Source organism: Talpa occidentalis, unplaced genomic scaffold (assembly GCF_014898055.3).
Source record: "Talpa occidentalis isolate TD23 unplaced genomic scaffold, MPIMG_talOcc4v2.1 talOcc4.3, whole genome shotgun sequence".
NCBI lineage: Eukaryota > Metazoa > Chordata > Mammalia > Eulipotyphla > Talpidae > Talpa > Talpa occidentalis.
In genome coordinates, this window is record NW_023603184.1 from 2515927 (window position 1) to 2536164 (window position 20238).

A 20238-nucleotide genomic window follows, 5' to 3' on the forward strand; every position below is an offset into this window, starting at 1 on the left:
ATAAACTAGAGACACACTATGGGTGGGGGTGAGGAAGGAGTAGAATCAAAACAAGCGGGGGTAGGAATTGTATGGGAACTATAACCAAGGTGAAAATGCGTACATTGTGCAAAAACAAAAAATTATGTAAAAATACATAAAATAAAATAAGAACATTTTATAAATGCTATCCTCTCCACTACACAGTTTATACAGTATTTTATAAATCTCTTTTGATTAATTTAAGCACACAAACAACTAAAAAGGAAATAAATATCTTAATGCTTCATAAATTTGGATTTGCTGGTAGATTTATCATTGGTGAAAACTTAGAAAATATTGAAAAAATAAGGAAATAGAAATGCCCTACAATTACTGACTGCATAGTGTCTTTACTTTTATATAGATGAAGTTATGTGGGCTTTGCATATATAAGTAAAACTCCTGGTGTTTCTAATATATTTTTTGTACCTTTTTTATACTTGCAAATTAAACTTTGCTATATCCTTCGTCATTGAAACATTGTGAGATGAATGTGTTCCCTGTCGTCTATGATATATATATATATATATATGATTGTGTGTGATATATTTGTGTGTGATATATTTATAACATGATCTTTAGGACAAAGCCCAAACTCTAAAGTAAACATATATATAGCAATTCTAAATGCACCTAATAAAACTATAAAAAGAAAATATTTTTTTCACACTTTTTAAAAAGAAATATAGGACAAATTATTTCAGAATGATAGAACTAAAAGTATGGGCAAAATGCTTTATTTTGAAACATTCAAAATTAGAGAAGTACTATTAGCTGAATGCAAGACACTTTCCTGTCTAATTCCTATGTGCAGAGACACAGACTGACATCAAACATTCCTTGCATTTTTAGCCAATGCTAAAAAAAGTACTTTGCTTATGAACAGATTTCTCTCCATAATTTTTTCATTACTTCTTTTACATCTTTGTTTCTTAAATAATTAGAAGTGGCACAAGTATGAATAGACCCTTATATACTCTATTTTCCTATTGAAAAGCAGATATATTTAAAAATGAGAGATGCCACAAACAGAGCCTTCATTGGAAAGTCCAACTCCAATTCAGAAAGCAAGAAATAACAGCAAAATAGACAAATGGCAAAGAGAAATAATTTTACAAGGAAAGAATGAACTAGAAAATCTGGGTATAATTAACATTACTTAGAAAGATCTATCTCTTACATGTGTCTTAATTGAATTGAATGAAATGTTGACAGTTTCCTATGTATGTGAATTGATTGATATTGTTATGACCCTGATTTATTAAGATATTATGTATATATATTACCATTATAGAACCCTCACTAGTAGAAGGCTGGGAACAATTGACAGAGAAACTTCACTTCTCAACTTAAAAGAAACCATTTGTTCAGGAAGACATTTGTAAGCAGACATGTGAGTAACAACCTAAAAGTGGTATAAATATAGGCATAGAATAATTCAATTTGAGAACAGATGTACTTCATGTCTACGGTCCTAAGTTTCTCCAGATTTTGGTGAGATCCACCTGACACTATCATTTCCCCTTCTTGCAGACAGCTGCCAGGAACTCCCTGTGATGCATCACACCTGCCCTGCCTGCCAGGCTTCTGGGTCTTGCCAAGAAGTTCAGAACCTTCCACCCTTTACTGCCAATGGACTCATATATTTACATTGTTTTAATGGTGACTTCTTTATGTGCACTTGACTAGCTGTGATTGAAACTTTTCCACTCTGGCAGAAGTTAGCACTTTAGAGATCTGAACACAACACAATAAATATTTATTCACTTAGGGAAAATTTAGAGTAACAATACAGCTCAGCCATTGGTCTAGATTCTGCACTAGATTAGAAATAAGTCAAATATAAGTTAAGGAAATTAAAGTGCACATTATGTAATGTAGTGATACTTGCAATGATTGCATTTAAGAAAGAAGAAATATGAGATGTAAAGGAAGTGAATTGCAATGATCATAATATAGTCCAAGAGGTCTCACAAAAGAAATGATATTCAAGGAAGGAATCATGTGAATAACTGTGTAAAGAATCTTCCAAAGGAAAACCTTCCAAGTAAAAATTTACTTGTATTTCCAACTGTCTGTGTCTATCCAATACTGATCATATAGAGATGAAAGTTAACACTATACATGTTATACATATTTTTTTCTTTTCTTAAAGCAACATTGGTTTACAATAATGCATAAAATTTAGAAGTATAGTTCACAACTCCTCAAATAATGGCAACATACCATGCCATCCACTTAAGTTCTGCTAATCCTAAACCAACAGATGAAAGAGATCACATATAAAACATACCAATATTCATATGTTAAGATCTCAATTCCCTTACCTCAAAATCTGACTGTGTTTGGATATTAGTTCTGTGAAAGTAACTAACTTAAATATTTTCAGTTTGGTGTTAACTCAATATAACTAGTATATCTATAAGAAGATATAAGGACACAGACACTGGAAGTGAAGAGGCGATAACTGCCATCTACAAAGCCCAGGAGAAATGTCTGAGAAGAGATTAACCCTGTTTTCCCCTTGACTTCAGACTGGGAGAATACAGAACAGTGAGAAATAAGTGCTTGCTGTGTAACCCACCAGATGTAGTGCTCTCTTATGGCTCTAGCAAACTTCTGCATTCTGTCAGCACACATGTACATGTATGGATACATGTGTGTTCATGCACACATATGTATCTCAGAATGCATTAAATCAGAAGCAAGTGGATAACGGGTTTTCTGCATATGTGGAAACTGCATAGTTGCAGATGTGACTCCTACTTTTATATAAAAAAATATCCATGAAGAATAAAAAGATACAACAAATGTAAAACATTCTTGATATGGAGATAATGGACCATATTTTTAACTTGTTTACAGTTTTATTGTCAGTGTGAAGAATATACTTTATTGAGAAACCAATTTTTACCGAATACTTTTTTCATTGCCTGTTTTACATCTTTGTTCCTTAAACTGTAGATGATGGGATTCAGCATGGGGATCACAATGGTGTAAAATATCGACACTATCATGTCATAGTCCAAAGCATAGCTGGAACTCGGTCTCATGTACATGAAAAGGATTGTTCCGTGATAGATGGATACCCCAGTCATGTGAGAGCCACAGGTAGAGAAGACTTTCCTCCTTCCTTCCGGAGACTTCATCCTCAGGATTGCCAACAAGATGAAACCATACGAGATCAGGACAATCAAAATAGCAATTATCTCAATAGATCCCACAAAGTAAAAGAGCAGGATCTGGTTTATGTGCGTGTCAGAACAAGAAATAGCAAGGAGAGGGGGGATGTCACAGAAGATGTGTCTGACTTCATTGGATGCGCAGAAGGACAGGCTGAATGTGGCCCCTGTGTGCACAGAAGCATTCAAAATGCCACCAACATAGGAAGCAATTATGAGTGGTACATAGACACTGGGTGACATGCTGACTGAATACAGGAGTGGGTTGTAGATGGCTACATAGCGATCATAAGCCATGACGGCCAAGAGGAAGCTCTCTGTGGTCCCAAAAGTCACAGCGAGAAACATCTGCATTGCACACCCAAGGAATGAAATGACTTTATTCTTTGACATAAAATCTATTAACATATTTGGGGTAATTACTGAGGAAAAGCAAGCATCCACAGATGATAACACACTCAGAAAATAGTACATGGGGTTATGAAGCCTCGAATCTCCAATCACCAATAAAACCAATCCCAAATTTCCCACCATAGTAAACAGGTAAATTGCTAGAAACAGGAAGAATAAGATCATCTGTACTTCAAGCTTGTCTGTGAAGCCCATTAGGACAAATATTGTGACTTCTGTGATATTTCTCATGTTGGCGTTTCATGGAGTAATCTTGCACGTATTCATAAAATTATCATTAATAGTACTATGACAAAATTGAGCAATATTGAAATTCAAGGAAAGTGAAGTTTGTCCTTGCTTTTAATTCTTGGTAATGCATAATTTCCCTGCAACTGCTCAGGATACAATGACAAGATGGTGGGTCGATGGTAGATGACACTCTCTATAAAATCAAAGTTCATGAATCTGAATTCAAAGGTCCATTATTAGTCCATAAAATGACACTAGTTGGAGGATAGTTTTTATTCATGTAGTGTATTACAGTTCATTTTATTTGTCACATATCTAGCTATAAGAGATTCAAGGTGCAGGATATTTGAGATATCAGAAACTTGAGAAGTCAGAATATTACGAAGATGTTTGCCTCAATATTGAGCCCAAGGTACATTTGCAAAGAAGAGAAATAACAGGCTTGTGCTTACTATAGGAATAGACTTTCACACATGTTATTTCACGTTTATGGCAAGTCTCAAGCTAGTGTCAGAGACAAGATTCAATCCCATGCCCTCTTTCAAAGTGTCCGCAAGTTCATTGCCTTTTTTCATTCTACCACTGGCTTCATTCTACCACTGACTTCCCCTTTTACCTCCTCCATTGAAATGAAACTGACCATGATTTGGGGTACATTTGGATATTTTTTTAAACCATTAAGGCTAGAGAAACATCATTAACTAAGTAGCATTCTGAAACATCTACATTGTGTAGAAAGAAAATTAGATTAAATGATCTAAGATTAGATTGTTAGATTAATTTAACAAAATTAGATTTAAATAATAATTGTTTTCCTAGTTATATCAAAATATAAGCCCAAAGGTAGTTAAGTAGGTCAATGCTTTTCCTCTCTTTTATTGATCAACTTCCTGATTATTTTACTTTGAATTGGTCTGCCTTCTTCTGTCAGGAAAATAAAAGTATGCACTCCATTTGCAGAATTCTCCTTCATTCTACAAAGATAAATTAAGTATTTTCAATTTTCCATGCTGTATTTTAGGACTTGTTTTTTAATTCTTAGACAAACCCTGCATATATCAGATTGAGAAGAATGCATTTTATTCACTTATACAATGGGCAACAATAAAAAGTTTAGTACTGAGGAACTTATAACCCATTTGCCCTTGATATTTTAGACTCTACTTCCTTAAATATTTAGCAAATCTTCTGAAAATACCTCTTACCTGTGAAACAGCAAGTGTAGTTAGATACATTAGGAATATGGTTCATTTGAATTGCTTATATCTCTTACTCAACTGTTGATAAAACCCAAAGGAGGTGCCCAAGGGGAATATGTTGCAATTAATTTGTTTCAAAATAGCAATGTGGTGATTTACTCAACAATAAAAGAGCGGGTGATGCTGGAATAATGTATTACATGTCATATTTACAAAATGAATAAACTTATTTTGTCTCTGGTTTAAACTGTTGCCTAAAAAAAGAAAATATATATATTTTGACACTAGATAATAAATCTTAAGATAAAGACCTATTCTTATGGTTTAGCACTAAATTCCCTGAGAACCAGTTTCCTCCTCCTGGCAAATTAAGACAGTTTTAGATTGCAACAATCTGTAAATATGGTAAACCACAGTAATGTAAAACAATATACACTTCACAGACTCTAACAGATGAGTTTATAGTCAACCAAATTCATTATACATTGACTCTGTTCAAATTATTAAGGGTTAGATTTGAATGAATGAAGTGTATATTTTGAGCTTTTCAAAAGATTGTCTTTCAAGGGAATAAGTAAGGTAATGTCATGGAAAGCATGTATTCATAGACAATAGCTCACTCAGATTAAACAAAAATATCTACTATTCATAGATAGGTAGGCATATACATGCACAGTTACACACATACAACACACACCCTCCTTAGGACCAAGACAGACACATTTAATATTGGTAGGCAATGAAGATTCAGTAAAATTTTAATTTTTCTTCAGTTTTCCACCTGCTTCACGTTCTTACCAAGACTCAATCATAGTATCCCAAAGAGATTGTGAGCTGCTGAAACAGTGCTGTAGGTTACTGAGGACCTAAGAAGTATGCAGCAAAGATAACTTTTGTGAGGGTTACAAAGTATGCAGAGAAGTACATTAGTTGAGTATGGCAGATACTGGAAAAGCAAGTTTCATCAAAGGAGACCAATTTACATCCTCACAAATAATGTATGAAGATTCCCTTTTCTCCACATCTTCTCCAACAGTAGACATTTCTTATATTTCTAATAATAGCCATTGCAACATGTATGAAGTGATATTTCTTGTGCTTTTGGTTCCTTTTTAAATTTTATTGAAGATGATATACATAAAGTATCAATACACATATCATAAATACACAGCTTGATAATTTTTAAAATGAGATTGAGAGGATTTAATATATGATACTTAAATAAGAAACAATTGCAGCAGAGATGGGACAGTACACAGATGACTTTAATATTCTATGTCAGCCTCCCCTGGTGGCGCAGCAGTTGAGTGCTGGGCTGCAAAGCTGCCCACAGTCTGTGCAGCGCCAGTTCGATCCCTGGCCACTGGTGAGGGTACCACATGGCGTGCAGACCTCTCCTGCCGCATCCGCTGCTCCCCTCAGCAGTGTACTTTGTCAGTCTGCCTGTTCTGTTCCCCACTCTGGCTCTGGTGAATTCTCTCACCCTCCTGCGCGTCTGACTGTACCCAGTGCTTATGTAAATAAATAAATAAATCTTTAAAAAAAAAAGAAAAATAATAATATTCTATGTCAGAAGCCATTAGTATATTAGACATTGGGAAGATAGAAAACTTAAGCTTTTTGAGTTGTACAGGCAATTGTTCTATACTGAGGATCCCATACACTAGGAAGACTGATACACATCCAATTATGAGCATAGAAACTATACATTAAATGTAATCCCAAATGATCTGTTTCTAGGTCTATGTTGATCTGTTTCTAGGTCTATTTTATGATGTGTATCAGTCTTTCTTTCCTCCCCCCGCTCTTCTTCCCTCCCTCCTACTTTTATTTTTGTCCTTCTTTCTTCCTTTTAAATTTAGATTCCATAATCAACATTCCCTAGCTACTATGTTAGAACCTCTGGAGGTGTGACTTAGACTTCCAATCTATAGACTGGTGTATGGGATCCTCAGTATAGAACAATTGCCTGCACAACTCAAAAAGCTTAAGTTTTCTATCTTCCCGATGTCTAATATACTAACGGCTCTGACATAGAATATTAAAGTCATCTGTGTACTGTCCCATCTCGGCTGCAATTGTTTCTTATTTAAGTATCATATATTAAATCCCCTCAATCTCTCAGTGACTTTGAATTTATTTTGCATATCACTTAGAAATAATAGATCTTTAAAAGTTTAAATGCAGTAATCTTTAATAAAGGATTGTAAATTCTGTTATAGCTTATGCATTCATACTATTTTCATTATGAATATATTTATATTCATATTATAATATATTAATAATATTATAATACTATATTATTTATATACAATCTATAATATTTATATTAATTTATATTTATATTGATGATTTATAATAATTTATATTCATATTATACTATAATATTATATTCATATTATAATATTTGATCATATTATAATATTTTTCAGAAAAGTAAATAGATTCTATTCTGAGAAAGAATAAATTGGGTTTCAAAGATTTGAAGTTATCAACTCAATGGTACATAGTATCAGAGCTAGGACAATGTCCTGTATCAAATTTCCTTTCCAATCTTAAGCAAGTACTCTTTACATTGAGGGTCATTTTATACCAGAGCCTAAAGTGTATTCATGCATTTACTTTAGCATGCAGTTCATTGCTCCAGAATGATTCATTTGTTTACTGAAAAAATGAAATTCTCCTGTCATATTTCTTTCCCAGAAGAGAATTAGTGTTTTCTCTGTGAAGCATCCCTGTGGACTTTGAGAACAGCTCGGGAATCTGCTATAAGAGTCCCAATGCTTACTACTCAGAGTTTCTTAATTGAATGGGCAGCTCATTTCCACAGGTAAAATGAAAGATATTTTTATCACAATGTATTTCAGGAGAAAACTCTGAATCTCTAATTAGAGTCTATGCTTTAAAATTTAAATCTGAGATAGAATGTCTAATAACTTTGAATTGAATTAAAAAATTGAATGAGGGAATTTTAGGAACATAGCAAGAATAAGAGGAAAATGTCTCTACATACCTGGGTCCTTAGAAGATTTGTGAGTTAGAAATCTTATTTAATTTCCTTCAGGAAGATAACAGATTTTAGGTGGTAGAAAGAAGGACTATAATACAACTTTAGGGAAAAGTGTTAAATAGAATTATATTAACTATCAATCCATCATTGCTATATGGGATTTAGGGATCATATATTTTTTTCTCATGAAGATATATAAATATATTGAAAATTCATTTTACAATTAGCTATTTGATCAAGAAGTCACTTCAGTTTTTACTTTTTTAATATCATGGTCTACTTAAGATAGATGACTTTTTAAAAGATTTCAAATATACGAGGTAGTTATTTTGTGCTGTTTCTGGGAGAAAATATTTCTAGACTTTTGGCATATGACCACATATAGGCTAACATTCAATGCAAATGATGTAAAGTGCGGGGCAGGAAATATAATCAATTCTGACTTTTGCAGTTACTAATCTTGTGACTTAGTTAAGTAATTGTTCAGGCTTGTTCTCGGTTTTCTCATCTATATAAGGATGCTGCATCACTTAAATTGCAAGCTATATATAGATTACAAAACATGTGTACAAATTTTCTAATTGTTAGTAGTCACTTCATAGCAGATGGTAGCTGCTATCCTAATTTTCTTTCATCTCATTGTTTGTAATTCTGTTCTCATGGGTGTTTAGTATTTTAAGACTTGATACTTTATTACAGATGAGCAACTGATTTACTTTAGTCTACCAGAGTGTTCATATTTTATTAAAAATGCAGTGTTTAAATTTTTTGTCTCTCTGGTCTGTATCTTAAGGTGAAATCAGATAGATGTAAATATAATCACTGCTCATTTCCTTAAATATCACTTAGAAAAATCTGTTCAAAAAACATCTTGGAAGAAGTAGGTAAACCCGTGGTTTTTGCCTATCATTTTTCCAGTACCATATGCCGAAGTAGATAATTGCTCAAATGGGGCATGATTTGGGTTAAAATATACCTTCATCCATAAGCCACCTTGTTGCACTCCACATAAATTCCGAGAAATCAAAAGTTATTAGAAAATTATTGTACATGGCATTATCAGGAGGATTTTAAGGGAACATACTATTATTCTGCTGACAAGCCCTACATCAAAATGCATGACAAAACATGTATTTATTTAAAGGGTCAGGCACCAAGAATATTGGGATTCACAGGATTTAACTTTATACGATGGAATTTTAATATATATAGTAAAATTCATATGGTGAATTATATAAATATATATATATGCATATATATATAAATAAATACTCTACATTGAGGGTCATTACGTGTGTGTGCGTGTGTGTGTGTGTGTGTGTGTGTGTATGTGTGACTAAAAGAGGTAGTACTTAGTTTCTGGTTTGGTGCCCATTCTTTGCTCAATAGCTTAATGAAAACCTGATTACATAACTATTTATTTTTTATTGTTAAGTAACATTGGGAAGACCTATTTAGTGAATAGGCATCCTTTTAATAATATTGACAGTTTAATTAAACATTTCAATAAATCTCAAAATCTTAAAATCACATTATGTTCATGTAATGAAATAAGATAAACTTGAAAATTTGGGTCAATCATAGTTATTCTTTGGTTTGATAGGTTAAAAATTACTTTTCTAAGGAACTCTGTCACCAGGTGCTGACTCTGAGAGTTTAATACATTTTAGAGTCCAAATATCACATTCTTAGTCATCCACAATTTTCTCATCTCACACATATCAGTTAAGATTAGAATTGCAAACTTGCCGAGCTTTGTCAGATGTTTGTCAATCAGCATACACTTTCTAATGGATTCGTGTGCGAGATCTCCAATTGGTAGAGCTTTCAAAATGTTCTTGCATAAAGTGTTCTTCACTGTGCTTCCTCTATTCCAGTTATTGTTTCATCCCTGAAACTCTTAGTAAACATTTTTTATATATATTTTGGATTCTTGAGAGAGAGAGAGAGAGAGAGAGAGAGAGAGAGAGAGAGACTGAGTCCAAAGTGGAGGACAAATAGTATAATTAATTTTTAAAACAGAAATGAATTTTTGTGATGTCAAAAAATATATTAATAAAAAGTTTTATTATTGATGCTTTAATAAGCTATTTTATTGATAAAATTTTCAAACTCAACTATCAATTCTAAATAATTCTAAAACATTTTGTGTACAGATGTGTTCTTATAAGCAATGTGTGAATTTTCTGACCTTACACAGAAGTTGATATTTTGCCTACTTGCATGTTTTAAGTCTCCAATTTTCTAAGGATTAAATGAACATTGTTTTTGTTTTGTATCCCCATATCTAAGAGGTTATTCATTCTTTGTATTAGAAATATCTTCCACATGGTTCTGAGAAAGTCTTTCAGCTTTCTTCTTTTAAGGAAAATTTTAAGCTGACTTATCCATTCTTTATAAATGCCCAAAGGTCTCAGTTAATACAAAAATGCAGGTGTGCATGCATGGATGTAAATTATTGGTGGTCCCTGATCATGTACATGAAAAATATTTCATGTAAATACATTCTGGTCTGTCAATACTACAGGAAAAATGAGCTACTGCGTAGAAATCTTACTTCTAAATAATGTATATGTAACATTAAATTTTGTTTCAATCATAAAACTGTCCCCTCCAGTTACCAGTAACTCTTTAACTGTTTGTTGTTGTTACTGTACATAATGCATTTCCTTCACAGTCCTGTTTCTATTGAGAAACAGTTTGCTGGGATAGGGAAATATAACAGAAATAATATGCTAATTTGCAGCTTATGCAGTAACTTTCTTCTTTTAAAAATAGCTTCTATAATTAGCTTTATTACCTATTACGGGGTGATTTTTTATTTTATAGCAATTTTAAAAACTCCCTAATAATCTATACTGTACTAAATAAATAGTCATGGGGTATCTTTGCTAGATTTAGATCTTAAAAATAAACCCAAGCTTGTTGCAGGGATAATGAATATATGGATATAGAAAAATCTAACATTGGTATTCAGTTAAAATTTGAAAAACACAAACAGTATAACAGACTGCAAAATAAACTATAAAGAATGTATAGTGATGTGTGTTTAAGGAAGAAAATGGCAAAGCAAAACAAAACAACATACAATGCTCTTTTTGTTAGCATGCATCTATCCCCAGAATAACATTTGTTGTCTGTTCAGGAATGTTCAAGAATTACTAGTGAAACAAGATGGTAGCTAGATCTTGAAGATATCAGTTCATTTGGTCAGAAAGGTTGTCCCATATGAAAAATCAGCTATTAGTATAAAATCCATTTTGTGACCAATTGGAGACATTTTTAATTAAAATATTTTCACATAGTATTTCTTTTTAAATGCAATTCAGTTATATGATATATGTGTGAAGGCTGCCCTATTAACGATTACAAATATTAGGAAATGAAATATCAGGCACACTATCCAAATATAGGGCAAATAGTCAGGTGTGTAACTGTTATTAATATATTTTTAGATTTTAAAATGGATAATTTTAATCTTTGTGAAAATTAAGGTGATACAATATTTGATTAGGTTTATTCATATTAAATAGAAAATATTAATACACACATATTGGCATGTTTAACATTATCAATTTAGCCAGCATCTTTATAACATACTTTCCTTGATTTATTTATGCAGTTGAATGCAATCTCTGGAGCCAAACTTCATCACTACCTATTCTTTCACTGCCAAGGATTTCAACATTCCTATCTAAAAAAAAAAAAAATCTATTTCCAAAAATATTGTCTTTAAACCCATAAATAAAAACTGAAATGTTGGGAATGCCCTCACATTTAGATTCACACAGGATTCAACTGAAAAACGTGACTGAGGTCACTATGTTTATATTAACAGGCTTCATGGCTGATTTTGAGATGCAAGTCTTTCTGTTTTTACTGTTTCTGGCAATTTATCTGTTCACCCTGATAGGAAATTTGGGGCTGGTTATATTGGTCATTGGGGATTCCCGGCTCCACACGCCAATGTACTACTTTCTGAGTGTGTTATCCTTCTTGGATGCCTGTTATTCCTCCGTTGTCACCCCCAAAATGTTGGTCAATTTCTTGTCAGAGAACAAGGCCATCTCGTTCATTGGCTGTGCCACCCAGATGTTTCTCTTTGTGACTTTTGGGAGCACGGAGTGCTTCCTCTTGGCCGCCATGGCTTATGATCGCTATGTAGCCATCTACAACCCACTCCTGTATTCAGTCAGCATGTCACCCAGTGTCTATGTACCACTCATAATTGCTTCCTATGTTGGTGGCATTTTGAATGCTTCTGTGCACACAGGGGCCACATTCAGCCTGTCCTTCTGTGCATCCAATGAAGTCAGACACATCTTCTGTGACATCCCCCCTCTCCTTGCTATTTCTTGTTCTGACACGCACATAAACCAGATCCTGCTATTTTACTTTGTGGGATCAATTGAGATAGTCACTATCTTGATTGTCCTGATCTCCTATGGTTTCATCCTGTTGGCAATCCTGAGGATGAAGTCCGCGGAAGGAAGGAGGAAAGTCTTCTCTACCTGTGGCTCTCACCTGACTGGGGTGTCCATCTACCATGGAACAATTCTCTTCATGTACGTAAGACCAAGTTCCAGCTATGCTTTGGACCATGACATGATAGTGTCGATATTTTACACCATTGTGATCCCCATGCTGAATCCCATCATCTACAGTTTAAGGAACAAAGATGTCAAAGAGGCAACCAAAAGGGTGTTGGGGAAAATTTGGTGTGGCAATAGGTCTATTTTTCACACTGACCATTAAATTGAGACAAATAAAGAATTATACTTTCTCCCAAACTCAAGGACACTGAGTGTATTAGATTGTTGGAGTTGTTATAAACAAGCACCAATGGACTGGGAGCTTAAACTGCAGCAGTTTATTTCTCACTTTTCTGCAATCTATAAGTGTGAGATCAAGATGAAGTGAGGAGACCCCTTTTATAGGTAACAGTCTTCTTTTTCTATCTTCCCAGGGACTTTGCTTTACTCCTCATGTTTCTTTTTTCTGATTCTATCTGTTCATGACACCATTCCTGCGGGATTACAGTGCAATGTGCCCAAATTCCTGGAGTCATCACTGTGCTGGTTTCTGAAGATGCATGTCTCCCACTTTTGTTATCTTATCCAGGGTATAGACATTAAATCTTTTTCTTATTTCCTCATAGATTATAGTGGCTGAGCACTGACTGTTATCAAGATTACATGTAAATTCAAGAACAGCAAGAGATAAGCATCTTTCCAGGTGTCTTCCCACAACCGAGCCCCACCACATCTGTATGGGTCTCCCCCATTCATCTTTGCCTGTGTTTTCTGTTGACCGTCCCACTCTGTGATGCCCTTGCAGTGGCCACAACTCCTCCGTGTTCATGACCACCATGAATTTAGGGGCAGAAAACACCCCTGCTATGTGCTTGAGTATCCCTGCTTCCTGCTTTCAACACACAGCATTTACAGAGCAAGAACATAAATCCTTCAAAGTAAACTTGAAGTGGCAGAGGTTGTCCATCCTTTTTCTTATTGCTATTTCTATCTTTATAACTATTAGTGGTATGTTGTCAACAGGTTTTTGATATGTGGCCATAAACTAGACTAAGCCTTAAATTACAATAAATCACAGGTTATGTAAAATGTGATCTACTCACATAAGAGGGAATCTATAGCACAAATGCAAAAATTTCATATTGCCATTGACTGTATTATACATATGCAGTAACATTATACAAATGTGTTCTAGACTTCATTATAGAAAGAACAGGGTAGTCTAAATTAAGCATGACCTCATCAAAAGTGTTGACTACAGAATCATAGGATCTGTTGTCCTCTTTGTGAACACAAACCAACAGGACACATTTAGTCATCATAGAAATGCACATAATAAATGAAATGACACATTACACACACAAGATAAGGGAGGAGCCAAAAAAGGCATATCACTGAACAGTAAATGTTTGTCAAGCACTTATCTCTATTTCTAAACAAAAACAAATGGCGGGCCTCCCCGGTGGCGCAGCGGTTGAGCGCTGGGTTGCGAAGCTGCCCGCGGCCTCTGCGGCGCCGGTTCGATCCCCGGCTGCTCCCCGGCCACCAGAGGAGGGTCCCGCATGGCGTGCAGACCTCTCCTGCCGCCCGCTGCTCCCCTCAGCAGTGTACTTCGGTCCTTCTGCCTGCTCTGCTCCCCGCTCTGGCTCTGGTGAATTCTCTCACCCTCCCGCGCTTCTGACTGTACCCAGTGCATGTATAAACAAAACAAACAAACAAACCAGCAAACAAATAAATAAAGCATGCCTCTATAAAAAAAAAAAAAAAAAACAAATGGCAACATCTGTAAATATATTATCTAAACAATATAGATATCAGAATAATAAAAGTCATAATAACATCAGATGGTACTGATATATAATAGGAATTCATGTAATATAGATTTGGATATCAACATGCTAACTTCTCCCAGGGAGATGTTTCACTTGTGAATCAAGCCAATCACATATGATTACAATATGATTTACTGAGAGAAATACACACTTTATTAATACAAGCATGCACTAAAAATATATGTAGATAAAATTTTTATTTTTAATTATTTTAAATTTTTCTTTATTGAGGTAACATAGGACTACAACACCATAAAAGATAAAGGGGAATAGGTTCAAACATTCTCAGATGTATGTTACACACCACCCCCACCATGAAATCACCCCTAACCTAGACCATTGGTCTCCCTCACATCTCTTTCCACACTCATTTTCTCCCCCGTAGTAGCCTCATTTCTGCAGTCATATTTGTATGGTTTACTTTGGTTTAGTCTGTTCCTTTGTTATTTTGTTCTGCAGAGAAAAAAAAATAATTGGAGGGAAATTGAGCAGTCTCCCTGACAAATTTTATGGGTGGTGACATAACCTCAATTGTTTTATAACATTTCTCTATTCAATAAGTATAACAAAAAAGTGAAGCATTTAATTCAGTAATTTACTTTAAAGAACATAACAAACTTTAGAAACCAAGGAAAGGTGATGGTTTTTAGAAATATACAGATGTTCAACAAAGAAGTGGGGACTGAAGCTATGAAACTGTCACAGGGTGAGACCATACGGTCTTTAAATGTTTAGCAGGCAGAAACTAAAGAGATTTTACTGTATGCAGATTTATAGATTGCTGAATTTACAACACATCAAGTCTAGAGCAATGCTCCATGGGAATCTTGATTTATTTTATAGAACAAGAACATAGTCATCTCACAATATTTCAATAACAAATAAATTAACAAAGTTTAAACTTGCAAGTATACAGAAAGCTACAAAACAGTACACCAGAAATTTTACTTATAGATGCAAAACCTACATTACTCTTCATTTTAGAGAATGGACACTAAGCAATCAGTAATTGTAGGGCAATTCTATTTCTTTTACTTTAATCAATGTTTTCTAAATTTCCTGCAATGTTAACATCTATCAGTTAAGTTGAAATTTGTGAAGCACTGAGATTTTCCTTTTTAGTCGTTTGTGTGCTTGTCTATTAAGTTAGTCAAAAACATGGTTATAAAACCATGTGAATATTCCTTAAAAAAACACTCTGTATTAAAAATATTGCAGGAAAATAAGTCTTCTTATTAATGGAAAATATTTATTATAAATGCCTTAAATGCTTTACATCCATCATCTAATATAATCTTCACAAAAACTCTATGAACATGGGGTTATTTTTGATCTTGTACAGTTTAGAGAACTGAGGATAAACATCAAGTGACTTAGTGAAGGTGATATAGCTAAAGATCTAGAATCTAAATCCAGGTTCCCTGTTCCAAAGCAACAGGTTCCCTGTTCATATTCATTCTACCACATTCCTTCTGAACATAATGTATTAAATGATTACTGAAACTGTTTTTTATTTGTGCCAACAATGGAGTTCTTTTCCATAATAAAAAAATCTCTGAAGTTCGCTTAGGCAAGGGAATTTGTATGATATATTAGAGAAGATGATGCCTCCATTATCTTATTTTGTGCATCAGTTGTCCTTGAATTTGAGCATATGTATGAGACCTATTTCATTATTTCCATTATAATATGGATTACTAAAGGCATACTCCTAGAAACACCCAAGATCATATTAGGTCTTCGGTATGGGTGAGAAAGGGGTCAAGAGAAACACAAGCAAATGCAAGAAGTCAGGTATTTCAGAGAGACCTTAGGGAAATGCCCTGTAGGGGAGAAAGAAAAGTGGAGCTGAAAACCTCAGCATCACTATTTCAAGTGCCTGGAGCCCTCTCTCTTCTGCAGGAGTCTAAGGACAGCATTTTTCACTTCTTTGTTACGAAGACTATAAATGAGGGGATTCAGCATGGGGGTCACGATAGTATAAAACACAGAAGCCACTTGATCCTTTCCCAAGGAGTAGGACTTACTTGGTTTTAAATAAGTGAAGATCATAGTGCTATAAAAGATGGTGACAGCCATGAGATGCGAGGCACAGGTGGAGAAGGCTTTTCTCTTTCCTGAAGCAGAATTGATTTTCAGGATAGTGGAGAGAATGGACACATAGGACACTGATATCGTGATAAGAGAAAGCATGAGTGTGGAGCCAGCAAAAAAGAATATCATGAATTCGGTGCCCTGGGTTTCAGTGCAAGACAAGGTTATAACTGGGGATGTGTCACAGAAAAAATGATGGATTACATTGGAGTCACAGAAGTGCAATCTACGCATGCAAATCTCATTGACTAAGGAATTTGTAAAACCTACCAAATAAGACCCGAGGACAAGGGAGCAACAGCGTCTTGTGGACATGACAACCGGGTAGTGGAGAGGATTGCAGATGGCTACATAGCGATCATAGGCCATGGAGGAGAGAAGAAAACATTCAGCAGCACCCAACAAGATAAAAAAGTACATTTGTGTGAAACAACTTGCATATGAAATCTTCTTGTTGGAGGTCAGTAAGTTCCCTATTGTTTTAGGGGTGATGACAGAGGAGTAACTGAGGTCAATGAAAGACAGGTGACTGAGGAAAAAATACATGGGGGTGTGAAGTTGGGCATCCAGACGGATGACCATTATCATCCCTGCATTCCCCAGCACGGTGACCAGGTATATCATGAGAAACAGCACAAAGAGCAGCAGCCGGATGTCTTCTGCATCTGTCAATCCCATAAGGATGAAGTAAGGCACATTTGTGTTATTCCATCTATGCATTGTGCTCCACTGCTTTTACCTGTTGAGAAGTCAGAGCTGATATTTATTAGATATAACTTCAAAAAGGTTTGTTTTTCCAATGCACTATGGGTGGTGCACTATGGGTGGGTTGAGGAAGGTTGAAGTATATTGGCAATATCTGGTGGCAGAATACAAAATTACCTCAATTAAAAATAAATAGCTAAATTAAAAATCACAAAAATGTTTATGTTTATATGAATGACCTGTCATATGTATAGTTGTTTAATAATGATGAGTGGTTTGCAGAAATTGATATAATAAAACAAGTTTAAGTGCCAAAGAAATAGCTATAAATTGAAAATTGGACATGAAGTAATACAAGCAGACAAGTTGCTTAATTAGAATGAAAGTGACATTATTCTAAATGCTTCCCTTTTTTGGTGTAATTATTACATGTGAGAATATTATACTGCAGGTGTTAGTTTTAACTATTTTTTCAGATTAGAGAAAAGGCATTGTTCAAGAAATTTATCTAGAGTCAGAGCTATTAAATAATATCACTGTGAGTTTACAAGATAAACTGAGTTTATCAATACCATATTCACCATAATAATTAATTTTAGTAACCCTGGAAAAACTGTTATATATAAAAAACAATAATAGAAATGTGGTTGTAAGGCATTATTTACTAAACCTTTACTTCTAATATTATTTAATATTAATGACAAACCTCAATCTTAGAGAAATTCTCTGGGTTTTATTAGTGCAATTAATACTAATTAATATTAGTACCAATTTCCAATGTTTTCCTAATTTAACCATTCTAAATCAAATTTCCTCAAAATTGTTTTCTATGATATTGGTAATCCTTGGAGTTCCTGATTCCATTAACCCTGTATTTCTGTCCCCACAGGCACAGGCATCACTTAAGGTCTATATTTAGATGACAAGTGTGTGCATATCCTTCTGATATGTGTCTGTTTTTATTTGAGTCTAACTAAAATGCTCCAATTTTGAGAGGAATACTTACTGTGAGCCAAGGTTGGTGAAAAAAACAAAGCCTTCTTCCAATATTATCAGTCTAGAAATTGTTCACCCTAAAATTTTCCTCAGAAATAAAATATGAAAACCATCTGAGTCGAAAAGTTCTGAAATATAGTATCTGTTTACTTAGAAATAAGTGCTTTTTAAGTTTTTGTGCACTCATTTTATTCTGATGTAAATATCAGTCAACCTAGGAATTTTCTTAAGGTCCTAGTCAAGTGGAAATTTGCCTGGAAGTGATGTCTGTAAAGAATATTAGGGTGTTACTGGGAGCATAAGTGGAACAGAGTTGCCTTTAGTCTCCTGCTGATAATTCCAGGGCACCTCATATATTGGGGATGGGTGATAATGCAATGTCTGATCATCCTTGAGGGACTAATTTCTAAGGAAGACTGGCAAACTTCCAAGGATAAAAGCTCAAGGACTCAATACAGCTGTGTAATGTTTTACATCTTAGAAACCACCTAATAAAGAACCTGGTTTGTTTTTCTTTTTTTCTAAATTTTTGACTGCAGATGTGAAGAAACTGTTTTTAAGTATTTACTGAATCATTCTATTACTGGAACCATTAGGGATAGAATGATTTATTTTTCATAATGAAATGCTTTTATATTTATAGTATGTTGCTATTATAAGCATAAAGCATGTTCACTGGAGAAACATAGAATAAAACAAAATTTAAGAAACAAAATGAAAACAATTCAGATTGTTGCAACATTTTTATAAATTTCCCCCAAGTATTTTTCTTTGTACATATGTTTGGGAACTGATAGAGATGTTATTTTTATTATTATTATTATTATTATTATTATTATTCTGTATATCAGCATCCAATCCTTATTTTATGATAAAATTTGATAATATATCATGAACAATGATGTATTAGCCTTTCATGAAACCCATAATTTCATGTATTATGTGTTGGTTAGTACCTCACATCTGGCTTCCTTTTAAAAAATTTCATCTGCTTGTAAGTATTTTGAGGCGTCTTGGGTTGCCTGTTCAAATTTTGGCAGTGACCTGATTCATCTACTTAGCAATATTTGTTCCACTTGTTTATCACATTAATGTAGTTATTATTTTTATATTTAGAACATTAACATTGATGTTAGTAAAATTTATTAGTAAAATCTCAATTCCTCATTATGTAATCAGGTCCAATGTTTTCTTAGTATCAATGAGAGTAAATTAAAATATGAAAAGAACAGTGAAGTATTGTATTGCGGATGGCTGTATAAGATGAGAACGCAAAGGAATATCTGAAAAAGGATGAGCTGTGAATGAGATTAAAATATTCTTATGCATCTTTATCAATTCATGATAATGAAATATATTTTTATGTAGATTTTTAATTATCTGAGAGGAGAGATTGCTCAAATCACAAGAATTTCAAGAGATAATTTGTCAGAGCTACTTTTTTTTTTTAAGATTTTTATTTATTTATTTATATAAGCACTGGGTAGAGTCAGAAGCATGGGAGGGTGAGAGAATTCACTAGAGCCAGAGCCCGGAGCAGAGCAGGCAGATTGACGAAGCACACTGCTGAGGGGAGCAGTGGGGGGCAGGAGAGGTCTGCGTGCCATGTGGGACCCTCATCCTGTGGGTCTGCGTGCCATGTGGGACCCTCATCCGGGGATAGAATAGGCACTGCAGAGGCTGCGGGCAGCTTAGCAGACCAGCGCTCAACCACTGAGCCACCAGGGAGGCCCCAGAACTACTTTTGATTGCTTTATCATATACTGTTTCTTCTTTTTTTTATTTATTTATACAGTTTTATTATTTGTCTTAATAAGTTCATTATCAACTCATCCGTCTCAACATTCTAAGTGTTGTAATATCTAAATGGGCTTTAGAGGTTTTTTTTTGTTTTTTTTATTAATAATTAATTTTTTAAAAAATTACATCATTACTCATTTTTAAACAATATTTGCTTCCCCCCAGTTTCCAAAGACTCAGCCTATGTAATTTAATTTATTTTATATTTGTTGAATAATGGTTCTT

At 34.2% G+C, this 20238-nt stretch overlaps 3 protein-coding genes across 3 annotated transcripts; 1 reads left to right on the forward strand and 2 right to left on the reverse strand.

The window, feature by feature from the left end:
• Positions 1-2894: 2894 nt before the first annotated feature.
• LOC119254245 (olfactory receptor 5T2-like) lies at positions 2895-3905 on the reverse strand. The gene has a single exon (XM_037521361.1). It carries the CDS (start codon positions 3843-3845, stop codon positions 2895-2897), a length of 951 nt encoding a protein of 316 aa, XP_037377258.1. The 5' UTR covers positions 3846-3905.
• Positions 3906-11804: 7899 nt separating this feature from the next.
• On the forward strand, positions 11805-12809 carry LOC119254246 (olfactory receptor 5T1-like). The gene has a single exon (XM_037521362.1). It carries the CDS (start codon positions 11811-11813, stop codon positions 12807-12809), a length of 999 nt encoding a protein of 332 aa, XP_037377259.1. The 5' UTR covers positions 11805-11810.
• A 3475-nt stretch (positions 12810-16284) lies between these two features.
• LOC119254416 (olfactory receptor 8H1-like) lies at positions 16285-17232 on the reverse strand. Its single transcript, XM_037521517.1, has one exon. The coding sequence runs from the start codon at positions 17230-17232 to the stop codon at positions 16285-16287; it is 948 nt and encodes a 315-aa protein (XP_037377414.1).
• Positions 17233-20238: the final 3006 nt, after the last annotated feature.

Excerpts from the sequence above, each read along its gene's own strand:
- LOC119254245 (XM_037521361.1), bottom strand. The coding sequence starts at position 3,845 with ATGAGAAATATCACAGAAGTCACAATATTTGTCCTAATGGGCTTCACA.
- LOC119254246 (XM_037521362.1), top strand. The coding sequence starts at position 11,811 with ATGTTGGGAATGCCCTCACATTTAGATTCACACAGGATTCAACTGAAA.
- LOC119254416 (XM_037521517.1), bottom strand. The coding sequence starts at position 17,232 with ATGCATAGATGGAATAACACAAATGTGCCTTACTTCATCCTTATGGGA.